The sequence below is a fragment of the Pristis pectinata genome, chromosome 14 (genome assembly GCF_009764475.1).
Source record: "Pristis pectinata isolate sPriPec2 chromosome 14, sPriPec2.1.pri, whole genome shotgun sequence".
NCBI lineage: Eukaryota > Metazoa > Chordata > Chondrichthyes > Rhinopristiformes > Pristidae > Pristis > Pristis pectinata.
In genome coordinates this window covers 35,234,564-35,260,964 of record NC_067418.1, presented here as the reverse complement: position 1 = coordinate 35,260,964, position 26,401 = coordinate 35,234,564, and the positions used below count along the sequence as shown (strand labels likewise).

General features: G+C 40.8%; 1 protein-coding gene across 2 annotated transcripts in view; it reads left to right on the top strand.

Annotated features, from left to right (window-relative positions):
• The window catches only part of dagla (diacylglycerol lipase, alpha), a 190,646-nt gene that overhangs the window by 103,656 nt on the left and 60,589 nt on the right, over positions 1–26,401 (top strand). For both annotated transcript variants that reach the window (XM_052029291.1, XM_052029292.1), the window contains 3 exons: positions 7,926–8,064; positions 18,899–18,986; positions 23,871–24,005. In XM_052029291.1, the coding sequence (XP_051885251.1) occupies positions 7,926–8,064; positions 18,899–18,986; positions 23,871–24,005 (362 nt within the window). The remainder of the gene's footprint in view (positions 1–7,925; positions 8,065–18,898; positions 18,987–23,870; positions 24,006–26,401) is intronic.

Sequence of the window (26,401 nt, the reverse complement as noted above, 5' to 3'; positions counted from 1 at the left end):
CTGCAGTTCTAGTGTGATGGCCAACATTTAAACAAAATCATCTGGTCATTTTACCTCCTTGCTTTTTGAAGGATTTTGTTGCACACTAAATAGCTGCCACCACTTGCCAACAATACACCATCTGAGGAGGAGGATAAGCTGGTAAGAGAGAAGAAGAAATAGAGAACTGAAGTTCAGCTCATCTGGCACAGGTATCAGGAACTGTGGGCTTTGAGTCGGCCAGATTCAGCTCAGTTCAGTCCAATGCTATGACCTAAATCCAGGAAGCAATGTGAATCATAATATAGTGTGTATGTATATTTAGGAGGAATAGAAATGATACAAAATAGGACTGCATACATTGCTGGTATTGTGATCTATCCATGGATGCAGAAGACATGTCATAATAATTGACCATCTTCTATTAGTCTTTGCCAAGGAAAAGAAGGTTGCCAAATTCTTAGGAGAAGGAGAGATAGTTGAAATAAGAATGGAATGAAAACTGAAATGTACTATGAAAGGCTGTTAAAGCTTAAAGCCATATGGCATGACCCAGGTGTGTGATGTCAAAGAATACAAAGGGTCCACAAGGCTTTAATAATTTTTAGGTAATTTAATATAAAAAAGAACTTATTCAGCATACTAACCAAAAATGAAAGTAAATGAATGGGGCTATAATCCAGAAAGGTTGGGAACCACTGGTTTAAAGTGATCAAGTCACCAGGTTGCTTAGGAAGATGGGATGGAGACAGCAGAAGGCTTGCTGCGATCTGTCAAGCCTCTGGAACAGGGAATGTATGAGAAAATTGGAAAGTGGCAAGTATCTACCAGCCAATGACATAACAGTCAATTTCACCTCGGTTATGGAGAAGTTTTATGAAGCAATAATGAAGGAAAATATTAAAAGGCCCTTGGAAAAATGTGTTGATATAGGTGAGCGAGCACAGGTTTGTTACAGCAAATTGTTTGACCGACCTGATTGAACTGAGGCCAATAGAAAACTTCATTTTCTTAGGCAGTCCCTCAGGATCAAAGATGACTTGCTTCCGTTCTGGTTTTGTAGGTTCTAAGGTGACTAAGGAATCCAGTGTGGGAACCGCAGAGATTCTTCTATAGGTGGGGCAGGAAATAGGAAACAGGTGAGGTGGGTAGGTAGTTTGTGAGATGGTGAGCTCCTTCTGTTAGTCATACAAGGTTTCTGTCTGCTCTTGTTGAATAGCCCCAAAGTTCTCAAATCCATCCTGAATGTTCCTTCTCCACTTTGAACAGTAGACCAGAAGTTGCCAGGGGTCATTAGGGTTGTTGCACTTCTTCAAGAAAACTTTGAACATATCCGTCATTCTTTTTCTCTCTCCATGTGATGATCTCCTCCCATAACTGCGTTCAGAGTAACTCAATTCAGTGCCTGTTTTGGCACATAACCAGGCAAATGTGATCTTGAAATGTCCTTTTTCTCAGTCAAATGAAGATGATGCTGGCACATTGAAGGCAGTGGTGAATTTCATCATCAATGTCAGCCTCCACCAAGAGGTGGCTCACAGGATATTGTAAAGGATAGTTATAATTATGAATGGGAAAGTTGCTTCAGGCAATCAGAACGTTGTGGTAAACGTTTTTCAGACTGGAGGATGGTAAATTCTGGGGTTCCCCAGGTGTCAATGCTAGGACCATTGCTTTTTTTAAAATATATATTACTGATCTAGAAAAGTTGTGCAGTGTAAAATTTTGAAATTTGTAGTTGACACAATGCCTCAAAGAGTGGCAAGGAATGTGGAGGATATTAATAGATTGGAAGAAAACATAAGATAGGCTGGCTAAATGGACAAACAATTGCCCAATGAAATTTAATACAGAGAAGTGTGAAATGATGCACTCTGGAAGGAATAACGAGAGACAATACAGATTAAGTGGTACGTGAGAACGAATACATCTGGGTGTACATGGGCATAATCCTTGAAAATGGTAGAACATGTTGAGAGAGTAGTTAGTAAAGCACGTACAATCCTGAGCTTCAGAAACGGAAATACAGAGTACAAATGCAGGAAGTTGTTAGACCACAACTGGAGAATTGTGACCATACTTTAAGAAGAGTGTGACGATCATAGAAAGAATGTAGTAGAGATTTGCTGGAATAATTCAGTGAATTAGGGATTTTAGCTTTAAGGATAGACTGGAGAAGTTGAGTTGTTCTCAGTGGAGCAAAAAAGTTTGAGAGTTGTGTGCAAGATCAGTACTGGTGTAGATGAAGTAAATAGAGGGAAGTTGTTCCCCTTATTAGGTGGTACATGAACTAGGAAATACAGATTTTATTTTTTTGGGCGAAAGATTATAAGGGGAATGTGAGGAAAGATGTTTTTCTCAGTAACTATCATTGGGAATTTGCTGCCTTAGAAACTGAATTACCTTCAAAGGGGAATTGAATGGGGACATGAAATAGAATAATTTGTAGGACTATAGGGAAAGAGTGGGGGAATGGGACTGAGGGGATTGCTGTACAAAGAGCTGGGATAGGTTTGGTCGGCCGCATAGCTGCCTTCTGCTGTTACAATTTTATGATACTGTGAATGCCAAGGGAAGGCATGGATAAGATACTCACAGGGCTAATATAGTCTGACTTCAAAGACTTTAAGACAAAACAGCATGTGCCAATAGATATTCAAATTGTGGAGAAGAAGCTTGTGGTTGATGAGAATGAACAGGAAGAATTACAAAAAAACTATTATGATAGATTTTACTCAATTATTGATTGTGACTGTGTATAAATGGAGAAAAAGCAATGGAATACAAGCTGCCTTCCCTAAGCAGTATCTTACTGAAGGTGGAGGTGAAGCTCATTTTGGTTATGGGTTATTGAAATGGATGAGATAGGTGAGCCAGCTAAATGTAGTGAATGCCTTGGGTAATGGTCATGGTATGATATGATTTAAGATTCAATTACTAACGAAGAAACATAGAACTAGAATTTCATTTTAGATTGTGTTTTAGAAAGATGAGAAGTGAGCTGGTTGTGTTGAGGGAAAAAGAGAAATTAATATTTTTCTATTAACAGCAATTGCACAGTGCAGAATATTGCCATTAACGCCCAAAGATAGTTTAGATGCAGTGACTCTGAGATAAAGGGAAAGGTTCATTTGACTATGCCACAACGGAGATGGCTTTTACATTTTTTATTAGTAGATTAGGGAAGAATCTTATTGGGTGTTTCTTCCTCCAACTGCTCCATTTTTGTTACATGGCAAACTTGAGCAGCATATTGCAGGTGACAATATTGTGGACATGTGGTAGGCTACTTAGAGGCATGTCTTCAACCTCTGAAGGCATCTGAGACACTGCCTCAGAATGCCCTGGATGTATCCTATAATAATCCTTCTTTGATCTTGGTTTTGCTAATGTTTTCAGGTTCCCGAACTGGCATTATCTTGCCAGTAGACTTGGAGGGTTTTGCAGAGGCAGCTCTGGTGGTATCTCTAGTGCATTGAGATGCCTGCTATAGACACACCTCTGAAGTATAGAGGAAGGCAGGGATCACTGCTGCCTAATAGACCATGAGCTATCGGCTGGCTTTAAGGTCCTGATCTTTGAATCAAATGATCACTGGCCCTGCTGCCATGCTGTAGATAGTGGTAAATTTTGTCATTGATGTCTGTCTTCATTGGGAGGTTACTGGTGCCATGTTTTCCTGGTTTTCATGTGGATCTTTATTATTGAAGATTGGTGTTGTGCAGTGAGGGTAGATTGATGGAGGATGGAATGGCCGACTAACAAGTAATTGATAATGTGGAAAGATGTAAAAATTGTGGGCTGCAGTGACCTTGACAACTGTCATTACCAATAATATCTGTGCCTTATATGACATTTGTCTGGAGGTCAGATTGCAGCGCATGACATAATCAGTCACTGACAGAAGTCAAGCTGAAATAAATAAATCAAGCATGTATTGAAATATTTACTGCTTTGGGGGAAATAAAAGCAACCCTTACTGTTGGCTTTATTTTGGCACGAAGAGAGCACATTCTATATCTGGTATGAAATAAGATAAATTCTGTACACTTTCACTATAATGTGATTAGGTTTAACAGGAATATTGAAATGAGGCTGCCAATTATTTTTGGTACGACCTCCCAGGAGATTATCATAGTGCATGTTACAGATGGAGATCCAGCAAATATGATCTCTGTTCCTATTTCCGGTGCAGATTGTATTGACCTTGTTGGTATTTAATATTGGTATATTTGTAAATTATTAGCCTCATGTTGTTGGCTTAACTTGCTTCAGAAAATTGTACATTTTTTGCATTTGTGATTGAAGCTGATTGAAAATGTTATTTGCTAGAGTTGAGAATCATGCTTTCTCTTTGTTTAATTGTTCATTATCATTCACAACTAAATGAGGTTAAGACGACAGAGCTTTGATCCAACCCTTTGACCATGGGATTGGTTAGCTGCATTCATAAAATCTGTTTAGTGTGCTTGCAGTCCTTTAGTTTAGCTTCATCAGGTTAGCACCTCATTGACACATTTCATTGATCGAAGATTAGAAACCTAGGTAATGGTAGAGTGACGAATGTGCCAGGCAGTGAGTCTTGAGATTGTGATCAAATATAATTGTGCAGCTGATGTTTCATTGCACCTTATGGCTGTCCGATTTAGCACTGCTATCTCTGCCATGAATTTGTTCCATTTAACTCATTAGTAGCACCAGCTAACATAATTGAGGTTATTCTTCGTTTGAAGACAAGGAACAAGCACTGTGCAGTAACTATTTCACCAATTCTGCATCTGCAACAGCACTGTGGTTAAATTATTAGGCTGGCAATTCAGAACTCTGTGTTGATGATCAAAAGGCTTCAGTTCAAATTGGACTCGTTGGGCTGGAAGGGCCTGTTACCACACTGTAAATAAAAAATCAAAAACAGTAGTTGGGGAATTTAAAATCGGATAAATTGTGTAACTAAAAGGTTAGTTTCCGTACTAGTGACCATTAGGTCAGAATGATTATTATTAAAGATCTATCTGAAGTACTTTAGGGAAAGCAATCTGTTGTCCTAACATGGTCCAGCTTATGTGTGACTACAGACCCACTGAAATGTGGTTGACTCTTAACTGCACTCTGAAATGAGCTGCTCAATTCGGGTACAAAGAGGCGGACAGAAAATGATGACTTTGCCATCACATACATAGGGACCTTTGAGCTCTGAAGGAGGATACGAGTTCAAAATCAACAGGACAAAGTAGCGGAGAGGACAGAGATGGTAAATCTTAATTCTACAAGGAAGATTGAATTTTCTGCAAGCTACTTAACTGTATCATGTTAAAGATCATTTCAATGAGCAGTAAGAAAAATCCATCAGAACAATAAACAGATTTTCAATAGCTAAAGTGGCATTTTCTGAAAAGGAAGTGATTGGTGCACTGAGCTGTGTACTGACAAGTACACATTTACATTCTGGCATCAGTAAGGATTGTGGAGTACAAAGAAAGACGAGATCTGCTTGGTTGGAATGTTGCAGAATACTCAGGACTCAGAAAAGGCAAGAGTTTGATGGCAGCATTCTCTGGGGGCAAGCAGAACAAAGTTCATCCTGTGTATTTGCATCTACTTCAGTAATTAACAAATAGCTCCTTATCTATTAACTGTAAAATCGACTGGATTCTCAAGTTGTTCACATGTAAACTACCTGTAGATGATTAACATGGTCTGAAATCTCAGCAATTAGCTTTTAGATAACACCTGGTTACCTAGATAACCAAAAGGGTTCACTCTATCTTCATCTGACTTTAATCTGAGACAGAGAATCAGTGACTTTTCTTGATGGTGTAGTGGCTGCTATCGTGATGTGAAAGCAAGGCACTCGTCGGTGGGCTGCAGAACAAAAATGGATTTATTTTCCCGCCTTGCGTGGGCCTTTTAAGAGGAACGGTTCCCGCCCACTGAAAACAGAAATGACGTATGCGCTACATCATCAAACTTTTCCCGCACGCGGGTTCCCCCCGTCACTCTGGGAAGACGAAGGCCCAACGCCACCTTGGGCCTCGTTGCTCCGACGACACGCGACCCGACCGCCAAGCCGGTTCGCTTGCTCGGACGGTGAGTTGCTACACAACCCCCCACCCCCCAGAACCAGCGATACGGTCCCCAAGGTTCACGGGCTGTGCTAGCCGTTTCCCTCACAGGTTGACTAATAGGCTGTGGGCCCGAAGGAAATCGGCTCCCAGGAGTGGCTGGGCGACGGCGGCGAGGGTAAAATTCTAGGTAAGACGGCTGTCGCCAAATTGTAATTGAACTGTATGGGTACCGAAAGTCCATATCGTTGTGCCGTTTGTGTCATTGAATACAGGACCTTGTTGCCTGTTACAGTATCGCGGCTGGTCGGGGGCAAAATACTGACCTCTGCTCCAGTATCGACGAGGAAACGACGTCCGGACTGCTTGTCCCAGCTGTTGTAGCCATCGGTGGCGGCTGGCCCTGGCATTTCCCTGAAACTTGCAGGGTGGACGGCATCGACGGGCCTCTGCGCCCCACCTCTGATGGTAGAAACACAGCTGGTCGCCAGTGTCGTCGTCTGTGTTTCTGGGGTGTTGTTGCTCGGTTGCTGGGACTGGTTTAGGTAGGCGTTGGGCTCGCGGCCTGGCAATTTGGCCGACAGACGACCCGCTCTCACGTTTGGCCTTCCACAGGACATCTGCCCGGGCAGCTACCTCACATGGATTGCTGAAATTGGCGTCGGCCAACAGCAGGTGAATGTCATCGGGTAGTTGTTCGAGGAAGGCCTGTTCAAACATTATGCAAGGCTTGTGTCCCTCAGCCAAGGCCAGCGTCTCGTTCATTAGGGCCGATGGGGATCTGTCCCCCAGGCCGTCGAGATGAAGCAGGCGGGCGGTGCGCTCGCGACGGGAGAGGCCGAAGGTCCGAATAAGGTCTTTGAAAGCCAGGTACTTATCCTCCTGTGGAGGAAACTGGATGAAGTCTCTGACCTCGGCGGCTGTCTCCTGGTCCAGAGAGCTGACCACGTGGTAGTACTTTGTGGAGTCGGAGGTGATCTGCTGAAGTTGGAATTGTGCTTCAACCTGGTCGAACCAGACGCTGGGCCGAAGCGTCCAAAAGGTGGGCAGCTTGAGTGCCACTGCGTTGGCTGCTGTGTTGTCTTACATTGTGCGGGTCCAAAATCCGTTTGGACCGTCGGGGTCACGAATGTAGCGGCTGCTACCGTGATGTGAAAGCAAGACACTAGTCAGTGGGCTGCAGAACAAAAACTGATTTATTTTCCCTCCTTGCGCAGGCCTTTTAAGAGGAATGGTTCCCGCCCACCGAAAACGGAAATGGCGTATGTGCTACGTCATCAAACTTTTCCCGCACGTGGGTTCCCCCTGTCACTCGGGGAAGATGAAGGCCCAGTGCCATCTTGGGCCTCGCTGCTCTGACGATGCGCGACCTGACCACCGAGGCAGTTCGCTTGCTCGGACAGTGAGTCGCTACAATGGGAAGTTAGCCAGTAAATAATGTTTATCATATGAGAATAGACTACTTGCCACATGCACAATTAATGAGGAAGGAAGGTGGCTATCTGCTTGCCATAAATGGATTTAGAAAGTCCCAACATGGTTGCAGAGGAAACAACTATTTTTATCTTGGCAGTAAAACTTTGCTATTCCATTATGTAGTTCATTGATAGCTCACTGAGTAAATTACATAGTGCAATGGAATACAACTCTACGGCTGAATAATGTAAATAGAAACAAAATGAGGAAATGCTAAGCAGAAACTTAATGTATAATGTACTGTTAAAGAAGCATACAAACACACGAGTTATATATATTCACCCAGTAACTCTTAAGTTTATATATACAAATAAATACAAGCAAAATTATAATATTTCATTTTGAACAATCCAGGACTGCTACTACTAATATACATACATTGATGTTCTGACTTTCTTTTGCTCCTAGGAATTGTAGCCTGTAACTGGGTTGTTATTCTGAGCGTCTGCATAACTGTCATGTGCGTCTTTGATCGCACTGGAAGAACATTTGTGAAGCTTCGAGCGACCAAACGGCGTCAGCGGAATCTTAGAACATATAATTTACGGTAAATTGTAACATTTTATAATCCTCAGACATTACATCATGATGCAGCAGTTAGGAAACTGTAATGTAAATTCATTACATTTGCATTGATGATAAAGGGAACTGCCACTTCAAAACATACTCATGAGTTTCCATTCTGTGGTCTACTCTCTTCCAAAGCTATAAATCCATGTTACTGTTGTATTGGAAACTTTAATACAAACAAGTCACTGCATTTCAAAGTAAACTGTTGCACATGCAACAATTTATGGCCAATTTATGGAAAGACAGGTGCTTTCTTGAATACAAGGTTATTCTTTCTGGGAACTCTATAACTTGCCTATTTTCCCCAAGTTTTGCTGCTGTGACTATCAGAGTTGTACAGCTAAATGTCATGTAATACAAGCAAAACAAATAGGTAATTTTCAGAATATTTGTTCCAGAATACGTAAAATTAATTTTTTTTAATGGATTGAATGTACTTGTATGTACCCAAACAATATATATGAGATAACTAATTTAGGAAATAGCAATAAATGTTCTTTCCTAAATGTATATGCTGCAAGAGCAATCTCATTCTGATCAGTTCACTAACCAAGAAGTGACCATGGTTGCAGCTTTCTGGGGCAGTATTGTCTGTGAAGCAATCAATCTTGGAATCTTGGAAGAGAGAATAATCAAAGGTAGATAGCAGGACAGGAGGAGATGTGAGGAATGGTGACAAAAGAACTTAAATGTTTGGACATTTTTCAAGGAGGAGAGAGATGCAGAAGACTTCAATATTGAAATCCTAGAACCAAGAATAGATTATTGGGGTATGGCTGAGATAATTTTTGGGGGCTAAGTAGAGAAGACATTGGTAGATACGATATGACTGTGAAACGGATAAGCATTGCAAAAGGCAATGATACAGTGAGGGCATCAGGTGATCTGTTACCTCAGCAAAAAGCAGTTCTTCAGGTCAGAGGTGAAACGGTGGTATTAACCATCACTACAAAAAACTTAGCAATAATGCAATTGTGGTAACTTCTTCATTTCTCCAACCCAGAGGCATTGAAATTTTTCTAGTATTTTATTGGTGGCTTGGGCATTGAACATGAGATCTCCTTAGTAAACTAAGCAATAGAATCATAGAAATGTATGTTTCAGAAGGAGCCCATTCTGCCTATTGTGGTCATACTAGCCAAAAATGGAAAGACTTGGGTTACTTCCACCTCCCAGCTTGTGTATATTACATTTCTTCATGTGCTTACCCAGGTACATTCCAAATGTGATGAAGGTTTCCATCTCCACCACTCTTTTCATCATTGAGTTCCAGACCCCCCACCATGGATGATTATTTTCCCCTCAGCTCTCCTCTAATCCTCTTCAGATTAAGTTCAATATCAATTCTCTAGTTTTTGGCACCTCAGCTGAGAGATGTGGGCCCCTATCTAGGGCTTCCTGCAACATGCATACCTCAATTTTTTTCTCAGTGTCCCTTGTTCCAAAAAGACAGCACCAGACTCATAACTATAGTTTTCCACCTCTGCATTTTCTAGTGCTATCACTTTCTTTGCTCTGTAGCAGCCAGAACTCTACAACATTATTCCAGCTGTGCTATAACTAATATTTTATGCCTCCCTACTCCTGTGTGCATCAGCTAGTAAAGACAAGTATCCCATATGTCGTCTTAACCTCCTTAACTTCCTAATATGTTACCTTGTGCGATCTGTACCTATGCACTTCAAGATCCCTTGATTCCACTATACTTGTTGTCAACCCACATTTAACATGCATTCCCTTTACCTTACTTGTCATACTTTACAGTCGTCCTGATTGAATTCTGAACTCTGTTTACAACTTGTTGGCCAATCAACCAACCCTTTGACATCTTCACCTCAATGCTAATTTTTATATCATTAGCAGACTTCTCTCATTTGCCCAGATCATTAATAGGTAACTTGAGAAGCAAGGGTTCTATTACTGAGCCTTGTGGAGTTGCACTCTATGCAGCTCAATGGTCAGACTTAATTTTGAAAAGCTAGAAACTGCAGATGCTGAAAATAGGAAATGAAAGCATAAAGTGCTGGAAATGTTCAGCAGGTCAGGCAGCTTCTGTGCAGAGTGAAACAGTTATTGTTCAGGCTGATAACTTTTTTTGAAACACAGGAAATGGGAGCAGGAGTTAGACCATTGTGTGTGCGCTGCCATTCAATATGATCATGGCAGATCAGCTTTCTCAACACCATATCCCTGATTAACAACGCTTTACCACTCTGCCTTCCTGCACTATCACCTTTTGTGTCATTCAGTCTGTCCTGATCTCTGTCCTATCACAGACATTCGCTTTGTTTTTTTCTACCCCCTCCCTTTCTCTGCTACTCAAATCATGTTTGATTTCCAAGTTTTCCTGGTTTTGATGAAAAGTTATTGACCTGAAATGTTAACTCTTTCTCTCTCTGCACAGATGCTGCCTTCTAGCATTTGTAGTCTGTTATTTAATTTCTTTGCCATTTCTTTATCCCCCAATAAAATTTCACCTACCTTGGTCTGTAAGTGGTCCTCTCAGAGGGTTGAGTCTCTGTGGAGTGCTCTTCCTCAAAGGACAGGGGAAGCAAAGCTTTTGATTATTTGGAAGGTAGAGGAAGGCAGACACTTGAAAGCAAGTGGTTGAAAGATTACTGTGGGTAGAGGTTGCTGTCAGATCAGCCATAGTCTTAGTAAAAGGCAGGACAGGCTTGAGAGGTTGAGTGGCCTACTCCTGCTCTTCCTCTTGCTCCTAATTACCATGTTCGAATTTTACAGTTCCTGTGCCCTCATACTTGGGCTACTGTTTTGATCTCCAATACATTCTGCTCCTTCCTTGGTATCTTCATTTCCTTCATATACTATACAATATCTTAGAACCTTCCTTGATTTTTATCCACCAATAATGTTACACATCCTCTTTGCCGTCTTAATTTTGTTCTAAATTTCATGTCGGCAACTTCTGTACTTCTCCAGACCTCCTGCAGTGTCGAACTTTTTATGCCTGTGATAAGCTTGCCCTGATTGTCTTGCCCTACCTGTACATTCATTTTCTTTGTTCTTCAGTTTACTTTCACTTGACCTTTCCAGCCAGGATCTTTCTTGTAATTGTTCCCTAATCAATAAATTTTCAAATTTGCACACGCCTTAACCTAAAAGTTCCAAAACCAGGAATGTTGAGCTGTCATTCTTGTCCATCTTTAAACCCCATTTCAGTAATGACCACAATATCATGCTGTCACATATCAATTTGTCCCCTGAATATATTACCTTTATCTCCTGTGCTCCTTGAAAGAAAATATAAACAATTCACTGCCAGTGGTTTTCTCCAGTCCTTGTTTCCTGTCTTCCAAATTTGTTGATTAACTTCCATTTGTTAAATCCTCACCTTCCACCTCCAGTTTTGCCCATCTCCCTTCTGAAATTGCTGCTATTTTCCCATCATCCTGTCAAGCGAGTTTAACCTCTATCCAAACAGCATCAGCAAAAGCAAACCTTCCTGGAAAGATTCTGGTCTAAGTCCTAATGAAATGTATCCACTCTGGTTTGTATGGGTCCCAGCTCCCTCTGACGTGCTCCCGATGTCAGAGGAATCTAAGGAAACTCCCTCCTGCACCATTTCTTCAGCAATGCATCATTTCTACTATTCTTTCTTTGTACTTATGAGTGCTTGGCACCAGTAGTAAACTGGATATCATTACCTTGGAATCCTGCTTTTTAATTTCTTTCCTAGTTTTGTGTAATCATCTAATAGACCATCTGCAGCCTTTCTCAAATATGATAGAAAATGGACCACCACCTCTGACTGTTTTCCCTCCCTCCTTTGAATGTTCTGCAGCCTTCTACTCACTGCCTAGAGTCTGGCACTAGAAGACAAGGTACTATCCTGAGATTGCATCCATATCCAGAAAAGTGTCCGTCTGCACCCCCACCACTCTTAAATTTGAATCCTTTGTCACTATAGCTCAGTTGCCCTTTCTTTCCCACACTGTACAGTTGACCCACCCATGGTGCTATGGATTTGGCAGTAGCAGAACTTGAAAAACCATTATTTTCTCCTTTATTCAGAATATCAATTAAAGAGAATGATGTGCTGAAGGACCTTTTTCACTAACAATCTGGTTCTCCTGGTCTGCTGAGTAGTTACACGTTCCTTTTTTGCTCAGTGATGCTTATAAGGTATTCACGTAACATTCTGCCTCACAGATGGACTATAGTATTATTAGCTGCTGCTCCTCAAGTTCCAGAATCTGGATTCAGTTTTTGTACTTGTTGTCCAGAACGAGAAAAGCATTCCAAATTTTGCACTTGGCATGGGATGTGTGTTGTATGGGATTGACCACTCCTCCCATGCCTATATTAACCAGAATCAGAAAAAACAAATGATGCTCATCAAACAATCAGCTCCCTGATAGATTGATTTTTTTTCCAAAACCTCTGGAATATCACAGCTTTATTTTGATACACAAGTTTGAGGATTCCGGAAACACCAACTCCCTATGCACAGGATTCCTTTGTTAACCAAATTCCGAAGAATCTTGCTCTGTAAAAGTTGCACTCTGCATCCGCAATCCTAGTATCCTAGTTGTGTGATAATCAGTCATTGAAGCTGATAGCTTAAGTGGATAAAAAAAGCACAGTTGCCGGAAATCTGAAATAGAAACAAAATGCTGGAGGAACTCAGCAGGTCAGGCAGCATCTATGGAAAGAGAATCAGTCCACCCTTCAGGTCTGACACCCTTCATCTGAATGATGAAGGGTCTCAGACCTGAAACGTTAACTGTTTTCTCTCACAAGATCACAAGACAAGGGAGCAGAAGTAGGCCATTTGGCCCTTCGAGTCGGCTCCAAGGAAAAGAAAGGGAAAAAGAAAAAAGAAATGGGGAAAAAAGTCTGCTTCATGAGCTGAAGGAAAAAAAGAAAAAGAAAAAAAAACACTATTCCTTTCTAGCCCCAATTTCCAGCCGTATCCGCATATCCCTTGATACCTTGACTAATTAGATAATTATCTATCTCCTCCTTAAACACCTCCAATGATCGGGCCTCCACTGCTGTATGTGGCAAAGAATTCCATAAATTCACTACCCTTTGGCCAAAGAAATTTCTCCTCATCTCTGTTTTAAACCTGTACCCTCTAATTCTAAGATTGTGCCCTCTGGTCCTGGACTCACCCACCAAGGGAAACACCTTAGCCACATCTACTCTGTCCAGTCCTTTCAACATTCTAAATGTTTCTGTGAGGTCCCCTCTCATTCTTCTGTATTCCAGTGAGTACAGTCCAAGAGCCGACAAACGCTCATCATATGTAAGCCCCTTCATTCGGGGAATCATCCTCGTAAATCTCCTCTGAACCCTCTCCAACATCAGCACATCCTTCCTTAGATATGGGGCCCAAAACTGCACACAGTATTCCAAATGAGGCCTCACTAGTGCCCTGTAGCGCCTCATCAGCACCTCCCTACTTTTATACACTATACCTCCTGAAATGAATGCCAGCATAGCATTCGCTTTTCTTACTGCCGATCCAACCTGGTGGTTAACCTTTAGGGTATCCTGCATGAGTACCCCCAAGTCCCTTTGTACTTCTGTACTTTGGATTTTCTCCCCTTCTAGATAATAATCTGCCCGTTTCTTTCTGTTTCCAAAGTGTACAACGGCACATTTCTCAACATTGAATCTCATCTGCCATTTCCTTGCCCATTCTCCTAAACTATCTAGGTCTCTCTGCAAAGTTCCTGTCTCCTCAATACTCCCTACTCCTCCACCTATCTTGGTGTCATCTGCAAACTTAGCCACAAAACCATTTACTCCATCATCCAAGTCGTTAACGTACAAAGTAAGAAGAAGCGGCCCCAACACCGACCCTTGGGGAACACCACTAGTAACCGGTAGCCAACCAGAACAGGATCCTTTTATTCCCACCCTTTGCTTTCTGCCAACCAGCCAATGCTCCACCCATTCTATTATCCTACCTGTAATTCCATGACCTCTCATCTGATTAATCAGCCTCTTGTGCGGCACCTTGTTGAAGGCCTTTTGAAAGTCTAAATACACATCTACAGCTTCTCCCTTATCCACCCTACCTGAGATGTCTGCAAAAAACTCCAATAGGTTGGTCAGGCAGGATCTTCCCTTCACGAAGCCATGCTGGCTTGGACCTATCTTGCCTTGCACCTCTAGATATTCCATAAACTCATCCTTGAGGATCGATTCAAATAACTTTCCCACCACCGATGTCAGACTAATAGGTCTGTAATTTCCTTTATGCCGCCTCCCACCTTTCTTATACAGCAGAACTACATTTGCGACCCTTCATTCCTCCGGAACCATGCCGGAGTCTATCGATTCCTGGAAAATTATCACCAGTGCTTCCGCAATCTCTAAAGCCACCTCCTTCAGAATCCGGGGATGCACCTCATCCGGTCCGGGAGACTTGTCTGTCTTTAGTCCATTTAGCTTTCCAAGCACCTTTTCTCTAGTAATCTTAACTGAACTCAGTTCCATTCCTTGAGACCCCTGACTATCCGGTATATTGCTGATGTCTTCCACAGTGAAGACCGATGCAAAATACTCATTTAGTTCCTCTTCCATCTCTTTATCATCCATTATAATCTCTCCCGCACCGTTATTGATTGGTCCTATATCAACCCGTGTCTCTCTTTTACTCTTCATATATTTAAAAAAAACTCAGTATCCTTTCGAATGTTATCTGCCAACTTCCTTTCATAATTCATCTTTTCTTTCCTAATGACCTTCTTAGTTTCTTTCTGCAGGTTTATAGATGCCATCTGTAAAGTACATCCTCAATACTCCAGCCATTATTTTTGATTAAGTGATCCACAGATAAAGAGAAGAGTTTAAGTTAATTGGAAAAAAAAATCAACTTGTGCTTCTGTCTTGACCATAGTCGTTGTAGGCACAATGTCATGGGCTGAATTAGAAAAAAATAAAGGCTAAATTCTATCAGCAGTCTAATTGGTCAGCACACTTGGTACTACCGATCAGGAAAGCATCAGGTTCAGTCCCTGGTTTGCATTGATTTAATTCTGTCCAGGTGCTTTAGTTGATTTTGACAACTCAAGAAGGAGTAAAATGTTAAGTTTCTTTAACTCTTCCCATCTGTACAGTAACATCTACCAGAAACAGCAGTATACTGCCAGCACAAGGTGAAGATTGAGGGAAAATAGAAAATGATAACCACTGTACCTGTGAGATTTTCCATATGCTTGCAGTTTAAACTGTGCTTTAATAATAGGGACTTCGGTAACATACCATTGTATTGCACTGAGGAACAACATCACAGTAGCAGTTAACTATTTTGAGAGTTGGGAGACCAAAAATTGGGAAGTTATTATTTGAACATTAACATTGCTTCCATATTGTACAAATATCACACTATTTTTGAAATATTTCCTGCTGTAGATAAAAATGCAGTAATGCATTGAACGTTAAGCTTTGGTGAACCTCATTGCCAGCACTTTCAGAAACTTAACATATTGGCTGAAGAATTTAGAAATCACCTACCTTAATAAATGATACGTATGCATCAATATTTGCCCAAAATGTCAATTGGGAAAACTAACAAAGCTGACCAAGTAGAAGCTGGAGTAACTTAAATAGCTCCACTTTTAGCTGGCATGGATACAATGGGGTGAACGGTCTCTTTCTGCACTGACAATTTTTATGATTCTATGAACCGTTCACCCTAAAAGTGCTGACCAACTTATAAAAAGACGATGGATGAGGCACAGCAAAGAATAAAGGAAACATATTTGCAAAGTGATTTTGTCTGCTAGAAATATACTACAGTCACTATTATGTAAGCAAACTTGCTAGATTTTTCAGTACAGCTACTTGTGTATCACAGACAGCATTTGAGAGAAATCATTAAATGTTTTTGGTTGCTTGATGGTTAATAAATATTGACCAAGACATTTCTAGAATGCCCATTTGTTGAACTGGGCCATGAGATCATGGATATCCATTTGATCAATCACACAGGATCTTGTAGCAGCCTCTCAAACTTGCAGTGGTCTCAGTTGAAATTATGTGCCCACGCCTTTTCGTGGAGCTTGCACACATATTGATCTGACACCAGATGAAATAAACTAAAAAATAGCCTTCTGACCTTGGAAGGCAAGGAAATTCACATGCATTGCAATGGAGAATATTATAACTTAAGATCTGGATTTGCCCTAAATAATTAATTTTGATTTCACAAGCAAAAACCCAAAGTACACAAAATAGCAATTTGCAGCCTTGTGAGGAAAAGCTAATGTAAAGAAATTCTCTAGCCAGAGTTAAGGCAATATACCATAATATTAATTTGTGATCTGAAATCTATAATAGCACGGTCACAAAGATGTTCACAACTAAGGACATCTTCCTCCTCTCAAATATGTGGCTGCAAGTAGAACTGAACAAATCTTGCAGTGCGATTTGATTAGAAAACACCAGAAACCTAATATGAAGACCATCAAGAGTACTTAGCGGCTGGATTCTAGCAGTTTGTGGGTTGTTACATACAGTGCCCAATGCTGCCCTATGAACCTTTGGAATCAGCAAAATTTTTTGTGTTAGCATAAAAGAGTGAGGATAACTCTCTGAAAAGGTATGAGCATTCACATATTTCGTTCATTCATGGGGACCTTTAAGAGTTGGGCAAACTGGGACTGCTGTAGAGGCGTCTGCAGGAGCATGCGTTCAGTGGACAGCAGTAGTCTGATATTGAAGTAAGATATTGCTGGTTAGAAATCTGAAACAAAAACAGAAAATGCCAGCAGAGCTGTTGTCATAGTCATTGACTTGAAAAGTAGACTGTTTTTCACTCTGCACAAATGCTACCAGACAGTCTAAGTATTAATCCGACAATATTGTAAGTAATTTCTAACCTCATATTTTGTAAACTGTCTGAAGAATACAGCAACATGCTCTCCATAACTTCCCAATTCTTTCACAAACTCACATGCTGATGATTATTATCCATGCTGGCTCTCAGGAGTGCAATCCCATTCATCTCATTGTACCTCCTTATTTTCCTGTACCCCAGAAAATTATTCTGTCCCACACATATCTATCAACTCCTCTACCACCCCCCCTTCTTTGATTCTTTATGTCATTAATATTAATAGGAAAAACTAGTGTAGCAGTTAAGTTGCAGTCATGGAGTAATGTGCAAATTCCACATAGACAGCACCCAAGATCAGAATCGAACCTTAGTCCCAGGAGCTGTGAGACAGCAGCAGTAACTGCTGTTCCATCGTGTCACCAGTCGACAGAAAAAAATATTTTGCGATACACAATTAACATTACTTTTTGGATTCATCTTGATTGTCATTAACAGAGCTGAAATGAGTCTGGCTCAGCAAGTTGGCAGATAGGATTAGTATCAGTGTAGCATATCTGGAGTGGTTCGGATTTAACAACAGGTAGCTGTAAACAACTGCTTGAACCTTCCAAAATCACGAGTATGCATAAAATGGTTTGGATGGTAACTTTTGTGGGGAAATGGAAATCATTTGTCCAATATGAGTCAAGAGTTGTACGGCACAGAAACAGGCCCTTCGGCCCAATTTATCCACATCTCCTGTACTATCTATGCTAATCCCATTTTCCCGCATTAGGCCCATATCCCTCTACTCCTTTCCTATCCAAGCAGCTGTCTATATGGTTTTTAAACATTGTAATTGTACCTGGCTAACATTTTGTCTGGCAGCTCATTCCATATGTTCCACCTTCTGTGTGAAAAAAACTTGTCCCTCAGATCTCCTTTAATTTTTTTCTCCTCTCACCTTAAGCCTATCCCCTCCAGTTTTAGACTCCCCTACCCTAGGGAAAAGATTCCATCTCCCCTATTTATGCCTCTCATAATTTTATAAACCTCTCTAAAGATCACCCTTCAGCCTCCTACTTTCAAATAAGAATTAACCCAGCCGACGCAATCTCTCCTTATATCTATAATATGGGTGACTTTCTAGGATAAGCAGGTATTTTAAGTGATTTTGATTCCATGAACTCAATTCCATGAATAGATAATTATTCCAAAAGCAAAATACAGCAGATAATGGAACTAAAATAAAAAGAGAAAATGCTGGAAATGCTCAACAGGTTGGGAGATATTTGTGTACAGGGAAGTAGAGTTAATGTTTTTGGTTGATGATCTTTCATTAAACACATCGATGACTTAGAGTTGCTAATAATGCAGTCCTCCAATTCAGGTGATAAACTAATCACGTGCTTTCTCTTAGTTTTGTGGTACTGCTTAAATCCCTTGATTACCTGTATCCTTTTCTGTTGCTTCCATGTATTCAGTATTAACTACTGCTTTGTTAAGCTATGGATAAATTTAGAACTACCTGTGCATTCTCAGCACTAAACAGTGAATTTGCCAATATGAAAAAATATACAAGATAATATGGCTGTTTCTCTACTTGAAATGAAGGTGGGTTGTCACTTTGGCTTCCTGTTGTCTGCATTTAAATTGGGTGTTGCCATGCTCATTATGCAAGATATGACATAATGTAATAACTGTTTGTGTTTCCCCGGGTGCTCCAGTTTCCTTCCCCATCCACATCCCAAAGACATAGGTGAAGTGTCCTGAGTGCATGTGGGTGGTAGGAGAATCAAGTGGGCTGGGGGAGGGGGTTAACGGCCATTGTGAGAAAATAGGTTACAGGGGAATATGTGGAATGGGATTGATGGAATTACTCTGAGACCTGGCATGCACTCAATGGGCCAGATGGCTTTTATGATGTTAGGAGATATAATTAGGATGACGTTTTCAAACCTGAACTTATCTGCCTTAGTGAGTTAAACTTTAAGACTAAATATATGTTTTTTAAATATAGCCATCGTTTGGAGGAAGAACAGGCCAGTAGCTGGAGTCGACGGTTGAAATTTTTTCTTTGTTGCACCCGTACACAGGACACCCAGAGTGTAAGTATCATTGATATTCTCATATGGGGCCTCCATTCTCCGTATCGATAAAATGACTTGATCTGTGCTTACCCCCTTGCTAATGATCAACCATAACAAATCTCTTACCATTTTTGTTCAAGTAATTCTGTCACTGGATGGTTGATTTTAATTGAGGTTGCCTTGACAGCATCAATGAACCCAAAGAGCCTTTTTAATGCCTCAGTCCTGAGAATGTATAGAGATGAAAGGAAATAATTGAGAGGGCCTATTATGTTTACCGCATAAGGACTGAAGTGGATATTGCCGATCAGGTCACAGTAGAGTATCTCACGTATGTATAATGTATATTCATGCGCTCAATGTAGTTGGAGAGAGTTGTGATTCATTGTATTCCTGACACTGCATGCAATTAGAATAATTGTCCACAAATGCATTAGAAATTGGCAATGGGGATGTGAGGACAGGACCTCATGTGAAGTGACAAAGAGGACTTCAAGTCCAGCAGGAAGAATTATTTGCGAGTCAGCAGCATTGGTGACTGCACTGAAATTTTGAAGCTGTGGTAACATTGCTGAGATTTGCAGGAGCTAACCCTGAGTACTGGTGAATGTGGGCACAGGAAAGAATACCATCTAAAACTGCATGAGAAAGGGAATGGTGTTAATTGAGAAGCTCCTGAGTGAGTACTTTGTCTAAAACCAGCACAATTCTTGAAGAGGTTATAAAGATGCAGTGCAGTAAGTAGAGTGACTTCAGGTGCACTGGGATACAGGCAACTTAATGAGTCAGAGGAAGCAGGTATTAAAATGAGCACTGAAAAGGCATGGAATGTCATGCATCTTGATAGGAGCAACATTAGAAGAAGAAAGCAATATGGATACTTCCACAAATGGTTACAGTTCTGGTAGATGTGACCACACACATGAATCTTTCTGCTCTTACACCAAAAGCATGATAAGTTGAACTCACTGCATGCAGGGACAGTTTGCCACTGCCAGATTTCTGTGTCAATTTTTCAAGTTCTTTCTCAACAGTGAATGCAAAGTTTGCCACCTGTAATTTCATCAACTCTGAATCTGGCCTAACTTCGGTGGATTGAAGAATATCCACAAGGGAACTTGCAATTATCCAAGCCAATTCCTCAGTACCCCAGGTGGAAATTTGTCACTTTCAAGGGCCTTGGTAGTTTATATTTCAATAACTTCACAGTATGTCTTGTGATTTTAAACCATTTTCAGTACTTATTCTGCCCCCCCAACAGTAGCATTTCACTTTCTCTTTCATGTGAGCACCATTGCATAAAAACAATAAACACTGCAGCAGTTTCCCTGGCTTCAAAAATTAAAAAGTGAAAATGCTGGATATATCCAGGGGATCAGGTGGCGTCTGTGAAAAGAAAGAGATAGTTAACATCTCGGGTCACTAAGCTTTCATCAGAGCTGAAGAGAAGTATAAATAGAGCTAGAGAAGGGCGGGAAAGGTAAAGAAAAAAAGGAAATGAGACCCATGACAGAATGAAGGCAGAAATAGTTCCAGCACTTTCAGTTTCCAGTATCTGTAGAATTTAGTGTGTTGTTCCTTTTTTATTATTCCTGATTTTCTTAAAAATATTTCATTCTTTGATTAGCAATGATCTGTTACACATGGTTGATTTTAAGGCAGAAATGAGAAAAATGAAACTGGTCAATCAGCCTGGATGTACTGAAGATCTTCAGTAAGACAAATAGATCATAATTGCATTATTCAAACCATAGTTTACAGGGCAAAATAGGCACTAAATTGCATACCTTTGTGCTAGGACATGCTACAGATTCTTTTTGTAAAATTTTGTGACTGAAACTGAGACAGGTAAAATTTGATTGGGATGAGTTGATTACTTTCTGTTTAGTTGTCCTAGAAACAGGTGTGCTGTTCTAAGTTATTTCTATTCCTACAATTAAAATCTCAAAATAGCATTTGTTGTGAGTGTAATAAAATGGAGCTGTCACTGTGGGTTTGTCACTGATACAGTAGACAGCCAATTAGGGTGCAGGCTGCTGGAGAGGTGGTGATTAGCATAGTTTCTGGCAGCATCATATGTGATTATAGTTCACTTTATTTTTCTAATAAAGAACATTGTAAAGGAATTTATATGTGTGTATATACTGTGTCTCATACTAATGACAATACTGGAGCTTTGTGTGAACAAAGGTTATTGTCCTATTAACTTTGTGGTTGCTCAAATATAGCAGCTGTGGTGTCCCATATCTGGCCAGCAGGATATGTTTGATTGGTCTGTCAGGCCTGCATTCGCTTTCCTCCTTCTGCCCATCTAGCCACTCGCCACACTTGTTACTCCAGCTGTAGGCTTGTTAACATGCTTCTGGAATCTGCAGGAGTGCCTCAACTCTTTAAGAGGAGCAACCCATGTGTGGGGAACAGGAGGCTATGGTTGAAGACTCAAGATGGAACTGGATTCTTATTATTCAACACCGCTTTACCTCCACCCACTTCCCATTTCCCACTGTTGGGAAATGCTGGGCATCATTATCTACTGGGCCTGGAGCTAAGAGTACAGGGTTGAGATATATAAGAACCAGAGTTCCTGGGGCCATGTCAAGCCTAGTCTGAGCTTATTAGCCTAAATTCAAATCCAGCTATAGACTCAACTGTACTCTACAGCTGTAAAATAAATACAGTACTGGTGGGCACATTGCTGTCACTGTATTACACTGGGGTACAGTACTGGTGGGCATCCACCTGGCAAGATGGAAAGGAATATTATAGATGTGGAAGATGGATCAGTATGGGGGCAGTGACTAGAAAAGTGAGGACGCAGTAGATTTGCAATGAGTAAATCAGGAAAAGCCTGACTAAAAATACCAGTTTCTCGGTATGTAAGAAAATAAAATCTGTTTCTCCTGAGTCACTTTTGAAGGGATTTGGCTTGTAAATCTGATTCGTCCTGGAAAATAGTATGCATCCCTATATTATACAAGGTTAAAATTGATAAAATATTTGTGGAAAGCCCTCCAAATTACAGGTATTCTGAATCGATTATCAACTCTATAACGGTGTATTCCTGGTACATGAAATGAAGCCGCATCCCTCAAAACCTGAACATGTTAACTAAACCATTGCATCTTCAGCCAGACCTGAGGACTTGAATTTTCATACTTTTGTGTTGCTTCTCATTCTGCTAAAGTGGCTCAATAAAGACTGAGAACATGCTGACACATGAAGTACAGTGTGTGTGTCAATGTGTTCCAGCAGCACAGAACCATGGAATGCACTGGAAGTCAGCTGGGTGCTTCTGACCTCTTGGTTTGTCCCTGGACTCACCATGTAGATCAAGGACATTCTGTACTTTACTGAGCTGGGTTCACTTTGTAACGGCCCCTCAATTCATGTCTACCTTAGCTGCCATATCTAATGCAGCCCAGTCGTTTGAATGGAGTTGTTGACTTCAATTAAAGAGGTAACTTTAACTATTTTTCTCTTTATTTCTCTGCATATTTTTGTTTTTAATAGTAATTTAACATGATTTTACACATAAGAATAATACATACAAGAAAACAGGAGCAAGAAAATAGGCTCCTGGTCCCTCAATCCTGCCCCTCATTTAATATGATCATGGCTAATCTGATCATCTCAACTCCTCTTCTGTGTTTCAATTGCCTGATATTTTAACTAATTATCTACCTCCTCTTTAAATAACTCCAGGGATCTAGTCTCCAAAACCCTCTGGGCAGGAGAATTCCAGAGATTCACCACCCTCTGTTAGAAATCTTAAGCACCTCAGTTTTAAAAGGGTTTTACTATTTCCCCTCATTTGAGACTCTCCCACTAGTTTTATTTTTTAATGTAATTTTTATACCTAATAATTTTATCAATTTCCTCTGTTTTAAAATCTCAGTGATTATAAGACACCTCTAAAATCAGAGAAACAGCTGTTTGACTGCACAAACTATTAAAAGTCATCAGGAGTGCTGGAGGTGAGGCCTCAGGATGTGTTGTCCAAAAGCTCTGTAACCAGTCAGGTCAATTCTGCTCACAGGACAGTTGCAAAGCAGGGTTCTCGAGGTCATTGACAGCTATGTTACCATATTAACCAGTTGGTGGGTTGGATTGAATATAATCTGGCCCCTCTATAACATTACACTAATCTATTGTTCTCATATTTTCTACTAATACAAAGCGTGTTTTTTTTTAGCTATTTAGTTCTGATATATTTTAAATATATTTATACATCATTGTGTTGGTCATTATATTGCATGCATTACAGTGTTGTATAATTTAAAATTGACATGTTGGATTGAGCTGATTAAGGGAAAAGCTGTGTTAATAGGTCTTTCCATTTCTTGTATTTTTTTTATAGTCTTTCACATTTTGGTCCTTTTTCTCTGCATTTTATGGTTATCAACTGAGATTTTTGATTGTTTATTAATGCTAGAATACAATATAACACCACAAGGTACCAGCCTTGGTTTGATGGAACCATTCTTGACCCTGATCAGAAGTTTGTGAATTCAAACCCCACTTTGGAAATGAGCAATGAACTGTAGTCTGCCTAAATCCCAGGTCATTATTCAAAGAGCAGGGCTGGTTCTCTAAATATATATAACAAAGATAGAACTTTCCAACATCTAGTAGAAAGTCCTCATAAGCACCAGTGCTCCTCATTGCAAAGGAATTGCCAGAAAAATTACAGGTTTATGGGATTTGCAATTCTGAAGCTGGATTAAATTTTTTTTAGATATCGAAAGATGTGATGATCCCAGAAATGATGTATTTGTAACAATTCCCCCCCCCCCCCCCAGAATAAATAAGGCATCGTGCATGGTTTTACATGATGGTGTTTTGTTTTTAAACATAACAGAAAGGAAATCTTATTTTTCTAAATTGATGTTGTCTATTTTACAGGATGCCTATTCAGAAGTTGCTTTTCTTTTTGCTGAGTTCTTCCGAGACTTGGACATTGTGCCCTCTGACATCATTGCTGGTCTTGTATTGTTGCGTCAGAGACAGAGGGCGAAACGATTTGCTGTTTTGGATGAGGTAGGCAATGAGTTTTATATTTTAGTGTAGTTAAGCCTACTGTATGTCCTGTGATTTGATGCAAGGCTTAGACAGTATTACTCAGTGTAAGTAATCATCTTGTTTTGCTGTACCTTATAAATTCTTTTCTATTTTTGAATGAGCAGGGATTTTGGTTAAAAGAAAGACCTGCATTTATATGGGAGTGGTCAGTATCATTTTCACGAGCATTAGACTGCATTGCTGCTCTTTCAGGTAACCTCAGGAAATGGTCTCTACATGGTGGGAGCCTGAGGGAGAGAATTCATGATTGAAGGGATGAACAAAAAATAACAAAATCTATTGTAGTGCAAAGTGGTCATAGTGTTACCATACTGAGGTACTGATTAAGGTTGTGCAGGTTGGTTCAGGAACCAAATGGTTGAAGGGAATTGCATGACATGGGAGCAGAATTAGGCCATTCAGCGCATTGAGTCTGCTCCACCAGTCGATCATAGCTGATTTATTTTTCCCTCTCAAACCCATTCTCCTGCCTTCTCCCCGTAACCTTTGACGCCCTTACTAATCAAGAATCTATCAAATTCCACTTTAAATATACCCAATGACTTGGTCATTCACCACCCTCTGACTAAAGAAATTCCTCCTCATCTCCATTCTAAAGGAACGTCCTTCTGAAGCTGTGCCCTCTGGTCCTAGACTCGCTCACTCCTGGAAACATCCTCTCTATGTCCATGTCCACTCTATTCAGGCCTTTCAATGTTCGCTAGGTTTCAATGAGATCCCCCCCAATCCTTCTAAACTCCAGCGAGTACCTCTCGAAATGAATGCTAACATTGCATTTGCTTCTTTACTACCAACTCGACCATCAAGTTAACCTTTAGGGAATCCTGCACTAGGACTCCCAAGTCCCTTTGCACCTCCGATTTCTGAATTCTCTACCCGTTTAGAAAATAGTCTATGCCTTTATTCCTACTATCAAAGTGCATGACCATACACTTCCCTACACTGCCACTTCTTTGTCCATTCTCCCAACCTGTCCAAGTCCTCCTTCAGACTCCCTGCTTCCTCAACACTACCTGCCCCTCCACCTATCTTTGTATCATCTGAAAACTTGGCCACAAAGCCATCAATTCCATCAACCAGTTGTTTGTTAGAGTGTTCTGTGACATGCCAAGCTCCTTAACCTTCTAAGAAAGTAAAGACGCTGGTGCGCCTTCCTTGTGATTGCATCTACGTGCTGGGCCCAGACAGGTAATCCAATATGTTAAAGCTCATCAGGAACACTTTGAGGATCTCCTCAATTGCGACTCTGTTCTTGAATGCACCTGCTATCCGCAGCAAGCTATTTGTACCAATTTTGCGAACCGACAAGAAGTCATGAAGGCCACATCAATCAAAAATAGCAAGATCTTGGGAGAAGACATCATTCCCGCTGAAATTCTCCAATTTGTCAGTGAAGAGCTGCAGTCACAAAATCCACCATATTGTAGTGCATGTCTGTGAAGAGGGGGATTCACCTCAGAGGGACCTCAGAAATGCCCTGATCGTGATAATTTTCAAGGAGACAAGTCCATTGGTGGTAACTATAGAGGGGTCTCCTTGCTTTCTATCACAGGGAAAGTTATTGCCAGGATCCTCAACTGGCAACTGGCACCTCCCACTGCCACCCCCCACCCCCCACCCCCCCAACAATCACAGTGTGGATTCTGTCCAGCTAGAGGCTCAGCTGAAGTCATCTTCACAGAACAACAACTCCATGAGAAATGCAGGGAGCAACAAAACCACGATACAACGCCTTCTTCAACCTCACTAAAGCCATTGACTCCATCATTGGAAGGACTGTGGAACAACTACCTCATAGTCGGTTGTCCATAGAAATATGTCTTCATCTTACATTGCTCCTTAGCAGCATGCAATTACTGATCCTAAACCACGGGTCTACAGTAGAACCAATCTCAGTGAAGACTGGTGTCAAAAAAGGAAGCATTAAAGCCCCAGTACTTTTCTGATTCTTTCTCAGCCCAATGTTGCATCTCACCTCCAACAAACTTTCTATGGGTAGGAGCTAATCTTCAGAACTAATGGGAAACTGTTCAACCTACAGTCACTACACTGCAGAGCCAAGGTCACTCAAATCTCAGTATCAAACTGCAGCATGCAGACGCTGCTTGCATTTGTGCATGCTCACTGGCCAAGCTCCAAAACAATGGAAACTTTGCACCAAAGCATACAAGAGGGATGGGCCTTACACTCAACAGTCACAAGACTAAGGTCTTCTACCAATCTTCCCACACTTCCCTCCAACATTAAAGTTCACGGCAAGACCCTGGAAAACTTCAATCTTTTCCCACTTCCTGGGAGCCACCTCTTGAAGTCAGACATCAATGATGAAATCCACTACCAACTTCAATGTGCCA